This window comes from Lepisosteus platostomus, chromosome 4 (genome assembly GCF_059453375.1).
Source record: "Lepisosteus platostomus isolate fLepPlt1 chromosome 4, fLepPlt1.hap1, whole genome shotgun sequence".
Lineage (NCBI taxonomy): Eukaryota > Metazoa > Chordata > Actinopteri > Semionotiformes > Lepisosteidae > Lepisosteus > Lepisosteus platostomus.
Window position 1 is genome coordinate 45,991,793 of NC_142614.1, and position 19,552 is coordinate 46,011,344.

A 19,552-nucleotide genomic window follows, 5' to 3' on the forward strand; every position below is an offset into this window, starting at 1 on the left:
TACGCTATTCATCCATACCTGTAGTTGTATCTGCCTTTTGCATGAGTGACTGTTTTAAGCCTCGCACAATAGTCTAAGCTACTGAACACCGCCCAGTTTGTCATCAGTAGCATTTTACTTCAGTGAGACTTAAAAACACCATAAAAGCTGATTCATGAACACTACATAGCATGACATAACAGTTTTCATAATCCTTTATTACGATTGTTCAAATGACCGTACAAGCACACTTTTCTTCATAAATGGTTCATAATGAGACATATTTTCATCTGAAAGCTGAAAGTGGAGTTCCAGGTTACGGTGAAACTAATGGAAGACGTACTGAGGACTTGAGAGCTGACAAGGACTTTCTACAGATGCACTTGATTACAGTGGTCCGTTTGTTAGATTTTATTTTGCTGTATGGCATCTTTGATTTATTGTGTTTTGTTTATAAAGGAGTTATAACAAATGTTACTTGACCCATTCAAGTAATGCATACAGGACCTTCATCTTGTATGTCACCCCTGTGGGCCAATTGAACATTTGAATGTTATTATTAAGCCTGTGTACAAGTACACAGTGGAAGTTTTAGGATAGAAGAGCTGCAAGGTGGTTTTTGAGTGCCTAGTCGATATTTGGTTGATATTTGTATGAATTTGCATGAATGTGGCAGTATCCGCAATGGAGGTTGGTGAGTTTTTCAGGCTGTTCTGCTATAAAGAAGCTGATGGCGTAGTTGGGTTTTGTGAAGCTTTCAAATGTCAGATCAGGGTCTTAGGTGAAATGAGCTCCTAGTTCCCAGTGTTTTCATTCCTATCACTATCACTGCATGCTCACTTTAAGGTGCAAAAAAAGGTGTTCGTATGAATGAAGTGTGCTCCATTTATTTCAAAGTGATGAAAGCATCCACGCATTTGGTGATTTTACAAGAAACCAGTCCAATCTCCAACTTACTGAAGCACTGCATAGAGAGAACATCCTCTTTGCATTGAGATGGGGACCAAAGAGGAGGCAGCAGAGTGCAGTATAAACGCTGCCATGCTGGCTCTCTGTTTGGACTCTGGAATGTCCAAATATTCTAATAATATAAGACTCAGAGCAGTGGATTTCAACCGTGACTTCTAGCCTCCAGGGGTCTGGGGCTCAGTGGGTCAGGCCTATAGGACAGCTTTCACTCAGAGGTTTGACGGAGGTTGGAGCAAGATAAAACCAATTCAATCAATCAATAATAGAACCTATGCTCTAGGGGCCTGGCTGCAGTATCCTCGTAGAAAGTCTGGTGCTGTCTTGTGAAAATCCATGAGTGGTCATTGAACACTTATAAAGTGTTAAAGTAGCCTTCTGTGTGATTTTGGGTCTATAACCCCTCCTAACCTAGAGGTATGGACTAGTGTGGGTATGTGGGATAGGCCACTAGCTTTCATTATGTGGGAGAAAGTGTGGATATGTGTTATGACTTGTGGTACCACTAGGTGGCGATGTAATGCTTTCTGGAGGTACAATAAAGAGCAGGTCCATTTTCTGCACATAAATTCCATTGCATTTGTTCCTCCAAACCCATATAAAGAACAAATAAATACTACAATGTTATTGCAAACATTATGGTAGTGGATTCATAATTACAGATTTCTCATTGATTATGTTTAAATTGGTTTGTGCTTGAAATCCAGCTAGAAAAGTGTGAAATGTGTGGTGTAGATGTTAAAATATGAATAATATTTAATATATGAATGTTAAAATATGAATAATATTTAATATATGAATGTTAAAATATGAGTAATATTTAATATATGAATATTAAATATGAAAGTTTAAATTGTACTCATTTGAAAATAAAATGATGGTATTGTGAGACTAATAAAACATGGAAAGCAGGATTTTAAAAAAATCAGTTTCTTTTGTATTTGAAGTAATTAATATTCATCCTTTCCATAATTGTTTCACAATAGATGCACCTTTGAATCTTTTAAAACTGTTTTCAATAAACTGGGAGCACATAGTGCTTTAAACCCAAAAGCTTGATTAGAAAACCATTATGTTCAGGATGAATTTTGAGACCATCCTTTTTCTATGCTTGTAACCTAAGAAGGTTCCTTGGGGTTGATAACTGATTTTGTTCTTGATTCCTGAAAACAAATTAAATTATTTATATCCTACACAATGCTATAAAAGATGTTAAAACTATTAGCCAGTCATATTACTGCAAGAGTTTTATTTTGATTCACAAATACAACTTCTTAAAAGTAAAAGTGATAACAGAAGAACATAAAAAATAAGGCAGAAAACTGACAGACAATGAGTACAGAAATAAGATATTTAAAAGATATTTGCACAATCATGTAAGGGGAATGTGGAATACAACTTTGGACCGAAAAGCCATTTATGTATATACTTATTTTTGTACAAACAATAAAATTCTTCAAAAATACACAATTTAAAATTATTATACAGTGTTGTATTTGTTCAGTCCATGATAAAGATGAGTCTATTAAAAATAGAGCTTATATACAATTCAGCCTTGGAGCTTCTGTTGATAATACAGTTACTAAATTATACATTATATAAAACCTACAGAAAATGCATTGAAACATTGTCTGTACCTGCAGTGAAACATGCTCTAAAACAACATTTAAACAATAGTTTTAAAATTCTGCTCTAAACAGGCAAACTGATTAGGGCATCCTTCACAGTTTTCCAATACAGAATGAACTTTACCAACGGGTGTTTTTCTAGACCATACTGTATATATAGAAACATTGGAAGTGCAGCCGGCACCTCATTCCTAATAGCTGCAGGTACTTGTGTTTTCTGTTTGTCCTGAGCTCTAACTTTTATTGATGTAATCTATTGTTTTCCTCTTAAGATAAAAAAAATGTGATTAAATAATACATCCTGAATGCTTGTCATTTTCATGTAGCAGAATAGTTTATAACTGCAGTAGAGACTGAAGCTCCCTTGAGTAAGAGATTATTCGCACTAATAACCAGTGCTGTTACCAAAAGGTTATTACAAGAAGCTTTTTGGGAATTTGCTATATACAGTGCCTTGCGAAAGTATTCGGCCCCCTTGAACTTTTCAACCTTTTGCCACATTTCAGGCTTCAAACATAAAGATATAAATTTTTTATTTTATGTGAAGAATCACCAACAAGTGGGACACAATTGTGAAGTGGAACGAAATCTATTGGATTTTTGAAACTTTTTTAACTAATAAAAAAATGAAAAGTGGGGCGTGCAAAATTATTCGGCCCCTTTACTTTCAGTGCAGCAAACTCACTCCAGAAGTTCAGCGAGGATCTCTGAATGATCCAATGTTGTCCTAAATGACTGATGGTGATAAATAGAATCCATCTGTGTGTAATCAAGTCTCTGTATAAATGCACCTGCTCTGTGATAGTCTCAAGGTTCTGTTGAAAGCGCAGAGAGCATCATGAAGACCAAGGAACACACCAGGCAGGTCCGTAATACTGTTGTGGAGAAGTTTAAAGCCGGATTTGGATACAAAATGATTTCCCAAGCTTCAAACATCCCAAGAAGCACTGTGCAAGCAATCATCTTGAAATGGAAGGAGTATCAGACCACTGCAAATCTACCAAGACCTGGCCGTCCCTCTAAACTTTCAGCTCAGACAAGGAGAAGACTGATCAGAGATGCAGCCAAGAGGCCCATGATCACTCTGGATGAACTGCAGAGAACTACAGCTGAGGTGGGAGAGTCTGTCCATAGGACAACAATCAGTCTTACACTGCACAAATCTGGCCTTTATGGAAGAGTGGCAAGAAGAAAGCCATTTCTCAAAGATATCCATAAAAAGTCTCGTCTAAAGTTTGCCACAAGCCACCTGGGAGACACCCCAAACATGTGGAAGAAGGTGCTCTGGTCAGATGAAACCAAAATCGAACTTTTTGGCCACAATGCAAAACGATATGTTTGGCGTAAAAGCAACACAGCTCATCACCCTCAACACACCATCCCCACTGTCAAACATGGTGGTGGCAGCATCATGGTTTGGGCCTGCTTTTCTTCAGCAGGGACAGGGAAGATGGTTAAAATTGAGGGGAAGATGGATGCAGCCAAATACAGGACCATTCTGGATGAAAACCTGTTGGAGTCTGCAAAAGACCTGAAACTGGGACGGAGATTTATCTTCCAACAAGACAATGATCCCAAACATACAGCAAAATCTACAAAGGAATGGTTCACAAATAAACGTATCCAGGTGTTTGAATGGCCAAGTCAAAGTCCAGACCTGAATCCAATCGAGAATCTGTGGAAAGAGCTGAAAACTGCTGTTCACAAACGCTCTCCATCCAACCTCACTGAGCTCGAGCTGTTTTGCAAGGAAGAATGGGCAAGAATTTCAGTCTCTCGATGTGCAAAACTGATAGAGACATACCCCAAGCGACTTGCAGCTGTAATCGCAGCAAAAGGTGGCTCTACAAAGTATTAACGCAAGGGGGCCGAATAATTTTGCACGCCCCACTTTTCATTTTTTTATTAGTTAAAAAAGTTTCAAAAATCCAATAGATTTCGTTCCACTTCACAATTGTGTCCCACTTGTTGGTGATTCTTCACATAAAATAAAAAATTTATATCTTTATGTTTGAAGCCTGAAATGTGGCAAAAGGTTGAAAAGTTCAAGGGGGCCGAATACTTTCGCAAGGCACTGTATGAGTAAACAACTGGGTTTAAAGGCTGATACACACCAAACATGAATGATCAGATTATATTTTGTGTGGTGTGAACTTCTTATTGAATAAAATCAATTTCCTGTTAGCTCTCCTACAACAAGAGATGCCAATGGCTATGAATTAATATTAGTTTCCCTCTAAATGAAGCTACACCCAAGATATTATTGTGTCCCTGTGTGGGTTATGACAAACAGAAGAGTTTTTCTCCCCCAAAAAATATTTAGCACTGAGATGGCTGCAGATGACTATTTTGTAACAATATTGGGCTTTCAGTTTTTATATTTTTTCATTCTGCTCTTCAGAATTTTAAATTTTTTAGCAATAGTTTCAAAACATCTAGATAATGAACCAAAACTATAATTATGTGACAGTTGTAATTCAGAAATATTGACAATACCATAAAAAAAAAACATTCAGTAGGTCCATTTATTTTACATTACCTCATCTGAATAGCACTTGTGGTACCTTCAAGGGTGAAACATTTTCGTAAGTACTGATCAGTTTCCATGGAATTATCTTGCTATTTCATAAGTTAAAATGTTTTTCTTAATATTTGTGCTTTTAAAAATCTTTTCAATATTTGATTGCACATTGAAGTGTTGTTTTTGGGTGCTCTATTTTATATTTTGAAGAAGGAAACATTTGTCCTGATTTTTTTTTAATGCAAAAGAATGTTCAGGTTAAAAAAATCTACGCATGCACCGCCCACTTCAAACCTGGGAATGGATCTTGAAGGTCCAGGTAAAAGAGTTATTGCAATATGGCTTATGTGCTGTGTATTTCTGCTATGAATTAATTTAGTTGACCCTGTCAGAGGAAAGCAAGTGACTGTAATAAGGCAACAAATGTAAGTCTCTCCAACTTTGGTCAATATGTTTTTCAGAGATATTTTAAATGGGCCATTCTCTGTAACCTCAACATACAGTATACAATTCTGGGTCTATCCCCAACAAACTAAAGTGCACAGCAGTCTCGTCATCACCATGACCAAAATAGTCTATTTGGCCATTCATTCTGTATTGCGTCTATTCATCTATTTGACTCTGTGACTACATTGCTGACACAACACATGAAAAACGTTCACATCCAGACTTTTAACATACACCATGTTTTGTGATGTCTTTTTTGGTGAATAATGTAATGTAAATAATTAAAAGTATAAAAAGTATAACTTGTCTTTGGATAACAATGCACAATCTTCTCTTAAAAAAGCTACAACATTTGGAATGGTATATCTTTCTATAGGTATCAAGACCTTATATAGTATTTAACTTATACTGGATGAAAGCACATTTAGAAAATGGAAACAACACAAGAGAATTTTCTTAATGCTGTTAATGATGTACTGTGCACACAAAAATACTTAACATTTTGTGGTGGCAATATTACATATTTAAACATACTCTCAGAGACACCATAATTACATTAAATAATGATTTTTAAAAAGTCCCTTGATATTAGGAGACAACCTGTCATCACTATAGCAGATAAAGGGGGACTTTACCATTGAGTTTTTTTGTTCCGTCTGCCTGTATTAAAACTATCTGTGCTGTTTTAGATTCTCAGTATTAATGAGTCCTCAGTTCATATGTGTTCATCTACAATAAGACCGATTTAAGATCAGTTTCTGGCCCTTACTCTTTCAGACAAAATTGAACGTAATGTGTGCTTGTCAGCAATAACTGTATTAATGTATTACTACTACGGCTGGAGTACAATGTACTCCAAATACTTGTGCACAGTACATACTATAACCTGAACCTTGTAGTTATGTCAGCCTTACCATTATTGTATAATACATAGTGTAACATTCTAAATAAAATGTATATTATAGTCCCTTTGTACAAACCTTGTAGAATTAGTCAATATAAGCAAACTACAAACAGCAGATTTCAATGTTAGCAAATTAAATTCACTTGCATGTATAAGAAAACAAAATCAGTATACATGTAATACCTGTCCTGGATTTGTACCATTTAGTTCATATACTGTACAGTACATATAATTAGTACATAAACGCTTCCTTTTAATGACTGAAGCTGCCAAAAAGGCACGTTAAGTTAGTCACAGGTAGTCTCTTATTGTAACCCTGTTCCTCTAGGAAATTCTTCTTCCATACGAGGCCTAAGGCTGCTTACACATTACACCTTACCGCTGATTTATGGCTTTATTCTAGCACAGAAACCAGTTAGGCTGTTGTAATAATGTGAGTACAGGTTGAACAGGTTTAAATTTAAGAATAATGTGTTAAGATTCCCCCAGCTGGTTTTACTGATTTACAATGGCTTATTTTGTCATCGGGAAGTGCTCCAGACTACAACTAAATCTGGCGCAAATGCAACTGTTTTGTCTGAGGCTTGTTGCCATTGGCGCCCAGAGTACAAAATTAGTGCCTTTGCCTTCTCACAAACACATGAGTGTACCAACAAAAGGCAATCACTCTAGAAAGGGAAAGTAAAAAAAAGAGGGATGGAGACCCCCTGTCCACAAATCATGCCAGTGCCCTTGGATCCCACAAATGGCATACTTTAGCACACAACAACAGGATTTGGCACCCACGTTTTTGGCCTGGGGTATTTTGGATCTTCAGATAAAAAAAATGTGTCTGGAGCACTGCCCAGGCAGAGATAGTAAACTTGCAATTTAGCTTGCTAAATCGGCAAAACACCAGCATGGCTAGCAATAAATCACATAGGTATAACATAATTGCTTTCACACAAAACTTAAAAAAAGAAAACCCAGCTCAACCCATCAACTCCTGCTACTACCGATTTAATCTATAATGCCAGACCAAAGGAGAGGTGATCAGGATTTCATATGAACCAGCCCTGAGCTTAAAATTAAAAGATGCTTATAAAATAGTAGCTTGTTTAACACAGGAAGCAATAAGGCAGTCAAACCCAAACTTAGTCATTTGTAAAGTCTTTCATCAGGGACCATGAAACAGATGGTTTAATGCTGGCGAAAAATGTTTTTGGACAGCTGCTCTTGATTCCAGGCCAGGATTGATTCTACTTTGATGCAACCCATACCATTCTGAAAAAAATAACACTTGGCATCATATTATGTTGCCAAAATTCATATATAAACCCATAACCATCTAAGCCTGACAGCTAAAGCTTATATCTGTTCTGAAGAGCAGAATATATTATGCATCTCCTCCTCATTTGATCTTCTGCTATCTATAGCCATGGGCAATAGTTAGCACAGTTTAGCAACTATGTGTAACTGCTTAACTTAATATCTGAATGGTGTTTAAATATAATAATAATCTCCAAATAATTTATTTAGATTTAATTACACACTCTTGTATTAAAATAGTTTTCACATTCTAGCTTTTGAAGTATTCAGAACATGATTATTTTGCAATTTAAAAATGAACATAAAATAGTAAAAGCAATCTTCTGCTTTCTTGTAAATATTAATTAGTAATGCCAGTAATACATTTTTCAGATTTCCATTCAGTAAAATAAAAAAAAACTTGGGGTATTTGCAAATTTTCTGTCTAGACTCCTGTAAGTGCTCAGGAAACACATCCTCTTTAGTGTCTGTACAGAAACACATTACCTAGTATTTGAACTGCTCTGTAGAGAAACCTTACAAACATTAAGTGTTGAATAAGAAGAGCATTTCAAATATACATTTTTAGCTGGTACAGATGAAATCGCAAAAGAGAAGTGCAACTTTCAGAAGTTGGTGTTGAAAATGTTTTCATTGTGTCACTGTCCTTTGTCTGCAGCTACATTTAAATTTGTCCACTGGATGGTTATGAAAACAGGTTTTAAAGTTGTAGTCTACCGTGTTTGTTTCTGATTTCATTTAGTTAAAAAGATAAAAAGGAATGCCTTTCCTCCTCTTCTAGTCTGAGTGTTTAAATGTTTTGCAATGTACTGTTTGAATAAGATCTGTGTTAATAATCCTGCCTTCTGCAAATACTTGGGGCAAATAAGTGAAATACAGTACATACATTAAGATGTTAAGAGAGAGGAAAAAAAAATAAACCTGCCATATACAGTACCTAGCATCCTATGGTATCCTGTTAACTTCACATACAGGTTAGGTATTACCATGGTGTCTAACAAGCAGTTGGATGTCTTTGTGGAAACATAATTATGAAAACAACATTTCCTCATGGCCAAAAACACCTATGAAATAACAATATTTCTGCTTTTAAATATTATACAAAGATATTTCTCTGTCAGTTACATTCAATATGAAAATTAAATATATCAAAATACCTACATTTCTTAGAAAAAAAAGAATTCCAGACAGTTGGGTACCGAAGAGGGTTTCTTCTATGGTTGTTAAGGTCTAGCCAAGGAATCCTCAAATACAGTAAAGTATATTACAAAAATCCAGATTTTGTAACTGTTGACTTATCTTTTGTAACTGAAATAAAGTATTTAAGCTATCCTTTTTCATACTTTTTCATGTTCACAGAGTGTAAAATTGCTCATTATTAATTGCTTACTAGAGTTAAACCTTTAAATACAAATGAAATGCAGCTTCTTAATATTATTTGAAGAGTGAATTGCACCTAATGAATGTTTCAAACTGTCTCCTGTGTTTTTGCACACGTTTTGAGATCCTTTACTCTGGGTTTTAAGTAGGAAATGGTCTTTCCTACAGTACTTTCAATTAAAACCAAACCTTTCGTTCCGATCACTTAAACCATGTCATCCCACCCCAAGGTGCAAACAGTCACAGAGCTCTGAACTTGCACAATGAGACAGTTGTTCAACGTCAGCTAGGAAGCTTTTTAATATAAACAGTTGGGACGTATACTAAATGGATATTGTTGTAACAAAGAGAATAAACACATAAACAACAAAATGAACTCCCGTTCTATAAAGTGCGTATTGAATATATTCACGCTTTTAAACCACAAAAGATTGTCAGGAGAGAAACCTCGACTAGTTTTTGTCTTCAAGCCCACTTTCTTATGGAAAATCTTTAGGTCCTTCATTTTTGTTTGCTTCTTTTGTTTTGTCTTCATAAAAAAAAAATCACAGTGAAGAGGATTGTAAGATTGATGGGCTACATTCAAGATCTTGCCTTTACCCACAGTGTCAGAGGTCTGGAGGGTGTCGCAGGCTCTTACATTTCATTTCATCCAGGGTTTTCCAGTATTTGTAGTTCTCTGCCAGGTTCTGCATCAAGCCAGGCAGATTGGCAAAGGCTAAAATGGGCAGAAATTGCAAAAAAACAACAACAAAGTCATCCAAAAGCCAATGAGTATGGCCAAGTTTATGCAAAGTATTTAGTTGATCGGTTTCTGCATTACTTCAAGTTGCTTTGATTGATAGGTTTGTGCTGTGTTCACTTGCAGAATCTGGAAATGAGTCTCTTTTATGTCACTTTGAGTACTTCTTTGTTAATTTTTTGTGTTGACTACACATTTTGTACCATACTGTACATTTAAGACCATCAAATTCCAAAAGGAAATGTATAATGACCTTAACATCTGTTTGACCTGACAGTGATCTTGGATTAGATATTATTGTGATGGTATTCTGCTTCAGTGGTCCCTAGCACACTATAGAAACCCATGACATCCTGATCTCTTTCCCTGGCCTTTCTTTTTTTAGACTTTCCATGACATCAATGTTGCGTTGGCAGTAAACAAATTTGTTCTCTGGAGTAAATGCAAAGAGGGAGTTTATCTTCCAGAGTTATTTTATAGCTTTATCCAATGACCTAGAACTACAGAAGTTTATCTAATGTACTGTAGCTTCAAAAGCTGGGTCAGAGTCATTGTTGAGGGGAGAGGGGAAAGAAAAATCACTTACAAAAGTTAGACTCACTGTAGAAGAAAAGAAAGTTCTTCATGCTCAATTATACTCAGTGAAACACAAACATTTGCTATGTGTTCTTTAGCTATGTTTTCTTAGTATGATTTTGCTTTATAATACAATGTATTAATTTAAACACCATGTATTCTGGACTGTGTATTATTTTGTTGAAGATATGGTTTCAATGGGGACAGGGTTTTTTCCTTTGACCTTTTAAAGATATTTAATGAAAATTCCTGCTAAAACTATTTTCTCTCTTTCAGCCCAGCTGCAGATTGACCTGGTATATGGAGTCACTGTTAAATCATCACAGCTCCAGTTACTGTTGTTTTTTTTACAGGTTCAGCTTTGCTGGCCCATTTTAATTGCATTGAGCTCCTTTAATGCAAGTTTCTTGTTTATTTTGTACATGTCACTTGCATTATATTTTACAAATAAAGAAACACCTGGCAATTTATTGCCTCCAAAACCGTCTAAAGTAGATTTTACAACACATTCAAGACCAGTCTAGTTATGGACTTTTGGACTTATTTTTGTTTGATAGCACCAATTTTCTCGCAATGATCAGATTAGTTGATAAGGGAACGGAATGTATAGTTCAATTAGGTTACACCACAATGCAGCTCACTGACACTCAACACAAACTAGTTACAGGGTTATTTAAACTAATGTTAGTTTTGCAAGATTTTTTAATGTTCATTTTTTTTGGCAAAAACTGCAATAACCATTTTCCTTATCGCTCATACTTCAATACAAATGGGATGCAACAAGGAGGGAGAAACAATAGTTAAATAAAAGAAAAAAATGGAAAAATAAAAAATGTGTACCTTCAGTATTTAGCCTGACAGAGTAGGTCCACTTTATGTGAAAAGGGGAACCCAGATTATATATTTTTTTCTAACAAGATAACCTCAGTAAAACAGCGTTATACCACTACTGGATCATAGATCATTTATCTGCTATCCAGTTAGAAGCTACACATTTTAAAGCTAGGAATAGAAACATTTTGGGTTTATCCATTTTATAAGGTGCAATAAACTCAAAGGACCAGTTGTGGGCTCTTGTCCATCCTTGTCCATACTTACCATCCCATGCATCAAACATGTCTGTTATGAAATAGTCAATAAATGAGATCTGAGACTTTGGAATGCTGCAAGTATTTCGATCAAAGACTGGCATTACTACAGGCAGCCCTTGTCTCTTCTCTTCATCAGTCTGAAAAACAGTCATCAATCACAGAGTATTTTACTTTCTTTACTCAAAACATTTGACATTCAGCAGTGAGGATCATGACAGTTGTTATAGATATATCATTAAAAAGCTATTTGTCTAATCTCTTGGACTGACGTTACATCTGGAAGACCTTAGTGAGTAGAGGTGTCCACTGCGATGTACTGAACTAATACTCATGTCTCACATCCTACTTCAATATCCATTAAAACACAATCTCATCAAATTTGGAGAAGAGAGTGACTGAAGTTAATAGAGGTTTTGAAAGACTGCTGCTCACATGACAGCCCTATAAATCCTATAAAATCTTTACAGGTTTGTTTTCCTTGTAAAAGTGGTAGCAGAAGCTGAACATTTTGTGATACATCTTCTAAACTGTCACGGCCTAGACTTAAGGCAAATTCACTTTAAAATACAGGCTCACTCCAACAAAGGTAATTGTTCTTTCAACTGCAACTGGTGGTATCAATACTGCAGTTATAGAAAGAAAATTTTAAAGAAGCACACACATCCTCATATATTTTACATAATTTAAAAAAAGACACAAATATAAAAACTCAAGTTAAATTGAATGATAAAATACACGACGTTTTAACCTTAAGCATTAATGAAATATTGTAGATCCATCCATCTATTTTCTAACTGCTTTATTAGTACATGGTTGCAGGGATGTTGGAGCCTATCCTGGCAGGCAACAGGCACACACACACTCATATCTGGGCAAATTTTTCCAGGAGCCAATTAACCTACCAGTATGTCTTTGAACTGTTGGATAAAAACAGCACACAAAAAAAATCCACGTGAACATGAATGGAACATGGAACACAAAAACTCCATGCATATAGCACCCAAGGTCCAGAACTGAACCCAGGGGCCCAATGCTGAAAGGTAGAAATGCTAACAACTGACCACCATGCTGCCCTGAAATACTGTAAATTCTGGCTTCTTGGAAAACTGGCCCTGGTGTGAGTGTGAGTTTGATATCTGTGTGCAGCCTGCGATGGACTGGTATCCCATCCGGGGTGTATCCTGCCTTGTGCCTATTCCTTGCTGTGATAGACTCTGGCTCCCCACAACCCTGATTTGGAAGAAGCAGTTAGAAAATGGATGGATGATATATTTTGATGAAGAAATATAATGTAATAAGAATCTCCCGATTCAGTCTTTAAAGGTGCTTGCCCAAGTGCAGAGCTGTATGATCACGCGTTCAGGCCTGGGCCTTGTCACTAGCTAATTGTGATCAGGATTGCCCAGGCTGCAGTACACAGCTGGCTGCATGTCCCCAAAGGTGGAGTGAGATTATTTGGCAGGGCTCTCTTGACTCTTAGTTCTTAGCAACACAGTGGCCCCGACAGTCTTGGGGGCTCTAGCCAGAATGTGGAGCTGCTTGTGAGGGACGTGCCTTTCTTCCAAAACATGCTAGAAAACAAAACGCTCAAAGGTGGGCAGGCCAGAGGAGTCAGCCTACACTTCCTCATTCTCCCCTGTGTGTGAACAGGGGATTCATAGGGGCAAAAGTGCAGCAGCCTGATATGACATCTGGCACTCAGTTACTGTTCTGCTAGTTAACATGTCCCCTTTGATGTTACTTTAAGCAACAATATAAAGCAACAGTTCACCTGTTTACCGATGACAAGGCTGAAACGGAGTCATGTCCAAAGCTTGTATTACATATTCTTTTCTATAACATGATATCAGTGTTGAATATTTCAGTCAGAGGTGTATTTCTTATACCAGTGAAATTATGTAAAAAAGTCATCTTCTTGAACAGGCAGATTCCCCGGTCAGACAATTCCTCTGAAATTCCATGCTCACACATTCAGTTGTGTTAATATTGTTACCTGTGCAAAGTACTCCTCCGAGATTCTGCCTGCCCATTCAATGCAGAGCTCCAGAGGCCTGCAGGGATTGGCTACATCGGCACACTTGATCATCATGCGCTTGATGAGCAGCCGGTTCTCCGGAGAGTTCTTTATACTGGCTGGGCATTCGCAGTCACTGCCTTCACTCTGTGACAGAGAGACAAGTTCATCGGGGAGAGTCAAAAATCGCACAAACGCAGCCATAACTAAGAAGAACCATTCCTGATAAGGTACTTCTCAATATCATTGAAGACTTCAAAAACGAGCAAGGGCATAAAACAAAGTAAAGTTAGCAAAATCATTTGGGACTAAATAACAGTATAGTTCGTGAAACTTTATCTTAAATTAAAAATAAATAATATATATATATGTGGAAATCTGAAAATGTAACTTAACCTTTTAATAGCAGTTTAAAATCACAGTATCTGATACACTACACTGCACCACAGGCATCCGATAAACAATTGTTAGCCTTTCCAGGGTGGAAGATGAATTTAAAGAAACAGGATGTGTATTTTAGACATAGAATGCTGAGCACTGAATGTTCACTGGGCCCTCAAGCCAATTGGCATTGGATGTGTAACAAAGTGGTGTTGAATCTCACTTTAACATAAGAATGCCTTTAGTCTATGCTGAAGTCAAACCTGCAGCTCTGTGATACTTTGACAATAGTTGAGAAAAAAGCTTTTTCATTCCTGTCAGCCAATATGAAGTGTTGATCTCCTAGCAGGACAATGCAAGACAGGCAGTCCAAGCAAGTGCTAGGATTACAATGGCATTTTAAGAAATAAATGGTAAGTGTATTGAATGTCAGAACATTGCACAGTAGTCTATCCAATTTCTGCAGGATTGTGTTAATGCTCAGGGAAATCACATTCAATACTAACTTTGCAGTGTTCACATTTTGTCAGGGTGTTAAATTTCACACATCGTATTGCATTTAGTTAAAATATATCCACATTTTTATTTGCAGTTTCTGTGATTTGATCAATTCCTTTCCTGTTTAAAATATTTGATTAAATCCATTAGAGTGAACTGTTGCATTTCCTGATTAGTTATTATGATGACAATGGGAATATAGTGAATTACACTACAAAATAATATGAAAAATATACATGTAAATGTCTAATTAGGGCAAATCTGAATCTATATATGAATGTATGTGACATATTTAACACTATAATCGTAAAATATACTGAATTTAAGTATACATTAATACTTTCAAACTTATTAGTGTGTTTCAAATCAAGGTGTTTCTATTAATCTTTAGAAGTAAAATATATATTTGAATTGTCCTTTCATGGTTCATTTCAGTGTAATCTGTGCTCTTTTTAGTGCAGGATTACCTTATGAATTAAATATGGAATAAATGCAGTCTCTGCATAGACTTGTAATTACAGATGCAAATTCACACCTTGTAGTTGTGAAAGAAGAATACAATTACTAAGCAGATTCTCTTTTTTAAAGACATATACACACCTGAATGACAAAACATTGTATTATACATTGTATAATCAGAACCTTTTCAAAACCAGAAGTAATGCCTTCAATTAATTTTATTTCTAAACTGACTTGTATCAGTACTGGTTTTACAGATTACACTGTTTAAATGCTTTTATCATTATTGAAATGTGTAAGGATAATGCAACAATGTTAATCAAATCATTCTAATTATGTAAACCTATTGAGACAGAATGAAAATCAGAAAGAACTTAATGGAAGCTTACGTTGGAACTGGATTCATCTATCGCTGCCATGGGCTTGTTGATGCTGTTAACAAACTTGTTCACATGCTCAAAGTGTCTTGTCATCTCTGTGGCCAGGACCATGTCAATAATTGCTTGCCGCAATGTCCGAAATTGTGTCCTACATCAAAAACAAATAGCACAAAATCTCGATTTATCATGATATATAATATTTCTTGCATCTCCACAGCATACAATACTTGAGCAATCTGCCTACAGGGGCATGCCTAATTAATTTGTAGGTCAGATCATAAGAAAATATCTCTTCAGGCTCTAGCATGTTTTCTCTGCATTCGATGAGGAGAAACAAGATTAGTGGAAGGCGCCAGTATTAGATCATCAGCAGCCCAAACCCTCAATTAATACACTGTGCTTCTCTTCTCTTCCAACACATTTTGTAGCCCATGATCAGATACCACTAAAAAGGCAATAACCCGGCCAAGACCACCAGTGCTTTGCAGTTTTCCTGATCAACGCACAGTGGGGGTCACCAGGCAATACCGGGGTGATGAAAGTCAAGTCGAGGCACCTCTCAGTGTTCTTGAAGATGTTACACTTGCTGTCCCGTGCTGTCAGCTGGAAGGCCAGTGCGGTGTGGTGGCTCTCCAGCACTGCTGTGTCATTGTAGAGGATGGCCAACTCACTGCCCGCGTTGCACAGGAAAGAGTTAGTGCGTCCAGGGTGGTCTACGTCATGCACTGTTGCTGCTATCAAAGCAGCCACTTCATCCAGCTGGTCTAGACTGCCCTGAAAGCCGTAACAGAGCAGCGTACTGAGACAGTAGCGAGCACAGGGTTAACATTCTTCTAAATCATAAGCTTACAGCAGAAATGAACCCAAGTGGGAGCAGCACTTCAGTGGTGGATGTAATGTGACCCATTGAATAACACATTATTAGTACCATAACGGCTTCTCTTACTGTCTTACTGTTATCATCATCAATCAACAATAGACATTATAATAATAATAAAATGCTGATCTCTTTAGGTCAGTGTGTTTTGCCAGTCATCCTTGATTGCACCTACCTTTACTCTCTCCTTTCGGAGGAAATAAGCAGTCGCGTGGAGGACATCAGCTGCGTGAGTAGAGTTGTGGTAGGAGTTGGACGCATGATAGTTGGCCTCTATGACTTGCAGCCATGATCTCATTGTTGCTTCGGTGCAGTCCAGGAATTCGCACACGCCAAACCGGGCAAAGATTTTCAATCCAAGGTAGGTAAGGGGTCTGCAAATCAAATAAAAATGTCTTGTTTGTCCTGATGCTTAAAGCTCTTTGTACTACTCCAGATGCAGTTTGGCACAAAATCTCAATAATTCACCTGTTACCTTTATCAAGCTTTAAGAACTGGTACCCACATATATAGAAATAACCTCTTCTCTGGCCAGCAAAAAAATGTCTTTCTAATTGTGATATGTTACTAGCTGGTTTTCCCGCTAGCTTTGTGATGCCATTTCCAACCAATTGTTTAGCCATGGGTTTTTCCAGAAATAACTCTTGTAACATGAACGAGGATGAGCAGGCACCAGGCTGGCCTGTCTGACACAAGACACTGACACTGTTTGTCAACCACTTTGACACTTTGCCAGCTCCTGGGTAGACCTGCTGGGTAGACTTAATAGTGACCGGAGGAGAGGGGCTCCTCTCCCTCACGCCTCTGTAAGCTCCAGAGATTTTGTTAGCAAAAGCTGAGGGGTGCCTGAGCCTCTGACATCCCACTGTGCCCTAGTAGGATGCTCTGCGATACTGCCACATTAATGTCTGTAGAGGCTAGCTAAGGGAAAGACCCAGGTGTGTACTGACCATGGCTGGTCTTGGGAAACATCTAGAGTATCTTTACTGGCTGAGGCACTCAACCTTTAAAAATGTTGACATCAGTGTCTCTTTGCAAGCCTCACATGCAAATAAAATCTTTCGATTTTTTAAACTGATTATGATTTAATCACCACCTATATATAGGGAAAGGTGGCTCCAACTACTACAGCCACACTTAGGAGCTTTTCCAGCCTGAATCAGATCTGTAGTTTAGGAAAAGACTGCTTAACAACAGCACTACCTGCTGTTATACCAACACGCATAAGTGGCTTCTTCACTCTTCTGTTTAGGAAAATTGTGTTTTAACAAAACAGGAAAGATATCACTGACTAAATCTTTTTTTATACCTGCAGCTGTAAGCAAGCATAATAACATAATGGTTCATATTTGTAATGGCTTAAAACATATAAAGTTTTTTTCAGTGTGAGAGTTTCAAATATGCTTTTGATACTGCAAATAGAAAATATTTGCCTAGAGTATGTATATTTTTTTTAAAATAAGATCTTTTTGGAGGCAGCATGGTAGAACAGTGGTTGGCATTACTGTCTCGCACTGCTAGGACCCTGGCTCAATTCCTGACCTGGGGTGCTTGGAGTTTGTATGTTCTCCTCATGTTCACATGGGTTTCCTCTGGGAGCTCTAGTTTTCTCCCACAATCCAAACACATACTGGTGGGTCAATTGACTTCTAGGAAAATTAGCCCTGGTTTGAGTATGTGTCTGTTTCTGTGCGAGCCCTGTGATGGACTGGGTGTGTCCTGCCTTCCACCCGTCGATAATGGGTGGATTATTAGTATTTATATACAGTTGTTTTTCTGAGCAAAGTACATTTACCAAAGTGCCTTGTGTTGAATCATTTGCTGGAATTGTAAGATACCGCAAGACATGTTTTTAAAACTTTAGGATGGTCATACAAAAAACACAAAAAAATGAGTATTTGAACAATTGTAAACTGATGTCAGTTGCTTTCCTAATATTCTTTTAATACAAATGATAATAAGGCACAAAAACGTGATTTACAGAGAGCATTTCACTAGCAAAAAACAGCAGATTACTTGCTGAGTTAATAGCAGGTTTGACTGACACTGGGGCAGTACAATACGCATTGGGCAGTTAGCTTTGGATCAATGGAAGAGTGCCATTTCTCTCCACAGTATCTAAGGGTTCAGATTTGCTCCCACCTTTTGTGAGTGGCAGCTTCTAATTCAAATATGTTGAAGTCCCACTGCTCTTCATCATCCAGTAGCTCTGCTATCCGGGGAGGGATATCATTGAGGGTGACTGGCATGACCAGGTGGCTATTACTGTGAGTCATGTCTAAAGAGAAACACAGCAAAAGAGACGACAAGTGACTCTCAGCCCATGGACAGTACTGATCATCAGCATGATTGAAACTTAAATTAAGATTTAAGGGTCCATGAAGTTCTCTGGACTTCAGCTGAAAGTGAACTTGAGACTTCATGTCTTATTGTTCTCAAGAAATTCTTTAAATTACCCTGGCTCCCAACATTTGTTTGCAGTTAAACATTTGTTATGACTGCTGGAAACAAAGCAGGCTTTCAAAAGTTTAATTGTATACAGTACAATCCAACTATTTGTCCAAGGTGTTATGAAAAAGTAATATACCAACTGTTTTGCCATTTTCTAGGCAGGTTCTTCAGTTAGTGTAGTCAGTAATTAAGTCAGTAACTAGTTTCTTCAAAGGTGTGAATGTTTTATTGTGAGCCATTCAATAAAGCTAAGAACCATCCTGGATCACATTTTTGTCAATTGTATATCAAGTATGTTCATATGCAAAGGTCCCCAGTGGGAATTTTCTCCACAACGTATTTTAAAAAACACTTTATCAGATTACCAATTCTCAATGAATTATGTGATTTTACTGCAGTAAAATTTGCTGCTATAATAAAAAGTAACAATAGTGTTGAATCTATTGAAGGCGCACTGCTGCTCCTTCGAATATCCTGCTGACTTAATAATAGGGCTTAATGACAATACAGTATAATCTCATTATTATTCAGAAAAAAACAAAACAAGGTTTCATGCAGGATACACGAATGCACTGTGTATACTTGAGGACAAATGATTAAGGAGTGTTTGAAAACAGAAGAATGATTTTTTTTTTCTTGAGCAAGATGTACAGTAACAAGATGTCCTGTGTTGAATAACAGTTGTGCAACAAGACTGATCTAGTAGTTGTACTGTCCAGTACTGTACAAACATTTGTCATTTTTTGTTTGAATCATAATATTTACAGGTTTTGTTTTTCATGACTTGTAAACTGTTTGTGAATTTCTGTCATGACTGTATAGGAATAATATTGCATGATGTTTGAATTTTTCATGCATGAAAAATGTATTTGTTTATGTTAATCTTAAATGCAGACATTTTTAGCCGACTTTCATTTTCAAACATTTGGGGATAATAATTGTAGTTCCTT

At 37.0% G+C, this 19,552-nt stretch overlaps 1 protein-coding gene across 5 annotated transcripts in view; it reads right to left on the reverse strand.

Annotated features, from left to right (window-relative positions):
- Positions 1 to 4,945: 4,945 nt before the first annotated feature.
- pde8b (phosphodiesterase 8B) overlaps positions 4,946 to 19,552 on the reverse strand; it is a 102,143-nt gene continuing 87,536 nt past the window's right edge. For all 5 annotated transcript variants that reach the window (XM_088629621.1, XM_088629620.1, XM_088629619.1 and 2 more), the window contains 7 exons: positions 18,294 to 18,429; positions 16,327 to 16,525; positions 15,831 to 16,048; positions 15,284 to 15,422; positions 13,536 to 13,703; positions 11,550 to 11,679; positions 4,946 to 9,851 (listed from right to left, as the gene is read on the reverse strand). In XM_088629621.1, coding sequence (XP_088485747.1) covers positions 9,742 to 9,851; positions 11,550 to 11,679; positions 13,536 to 13,703; positions 15,284 to 15,422; positions 15,831 to 16,048; positions 16,327 to 16,525; positions 18,294 to 18,429 — 1,100 coding nt within the window. In that variant the 3' untranslated portion in view covers positions 4,946 to 9,741. The remainder of the gene's footprint in view (positions 9,852 to 11,549; positions 11,680 to 13,535; positions 13,704 to 15,283; positions 15,423 to 15,830; positions 16,049 to 16,326; positions 16,526 to 18,293; positions 18,430 to 19,552) is intronic.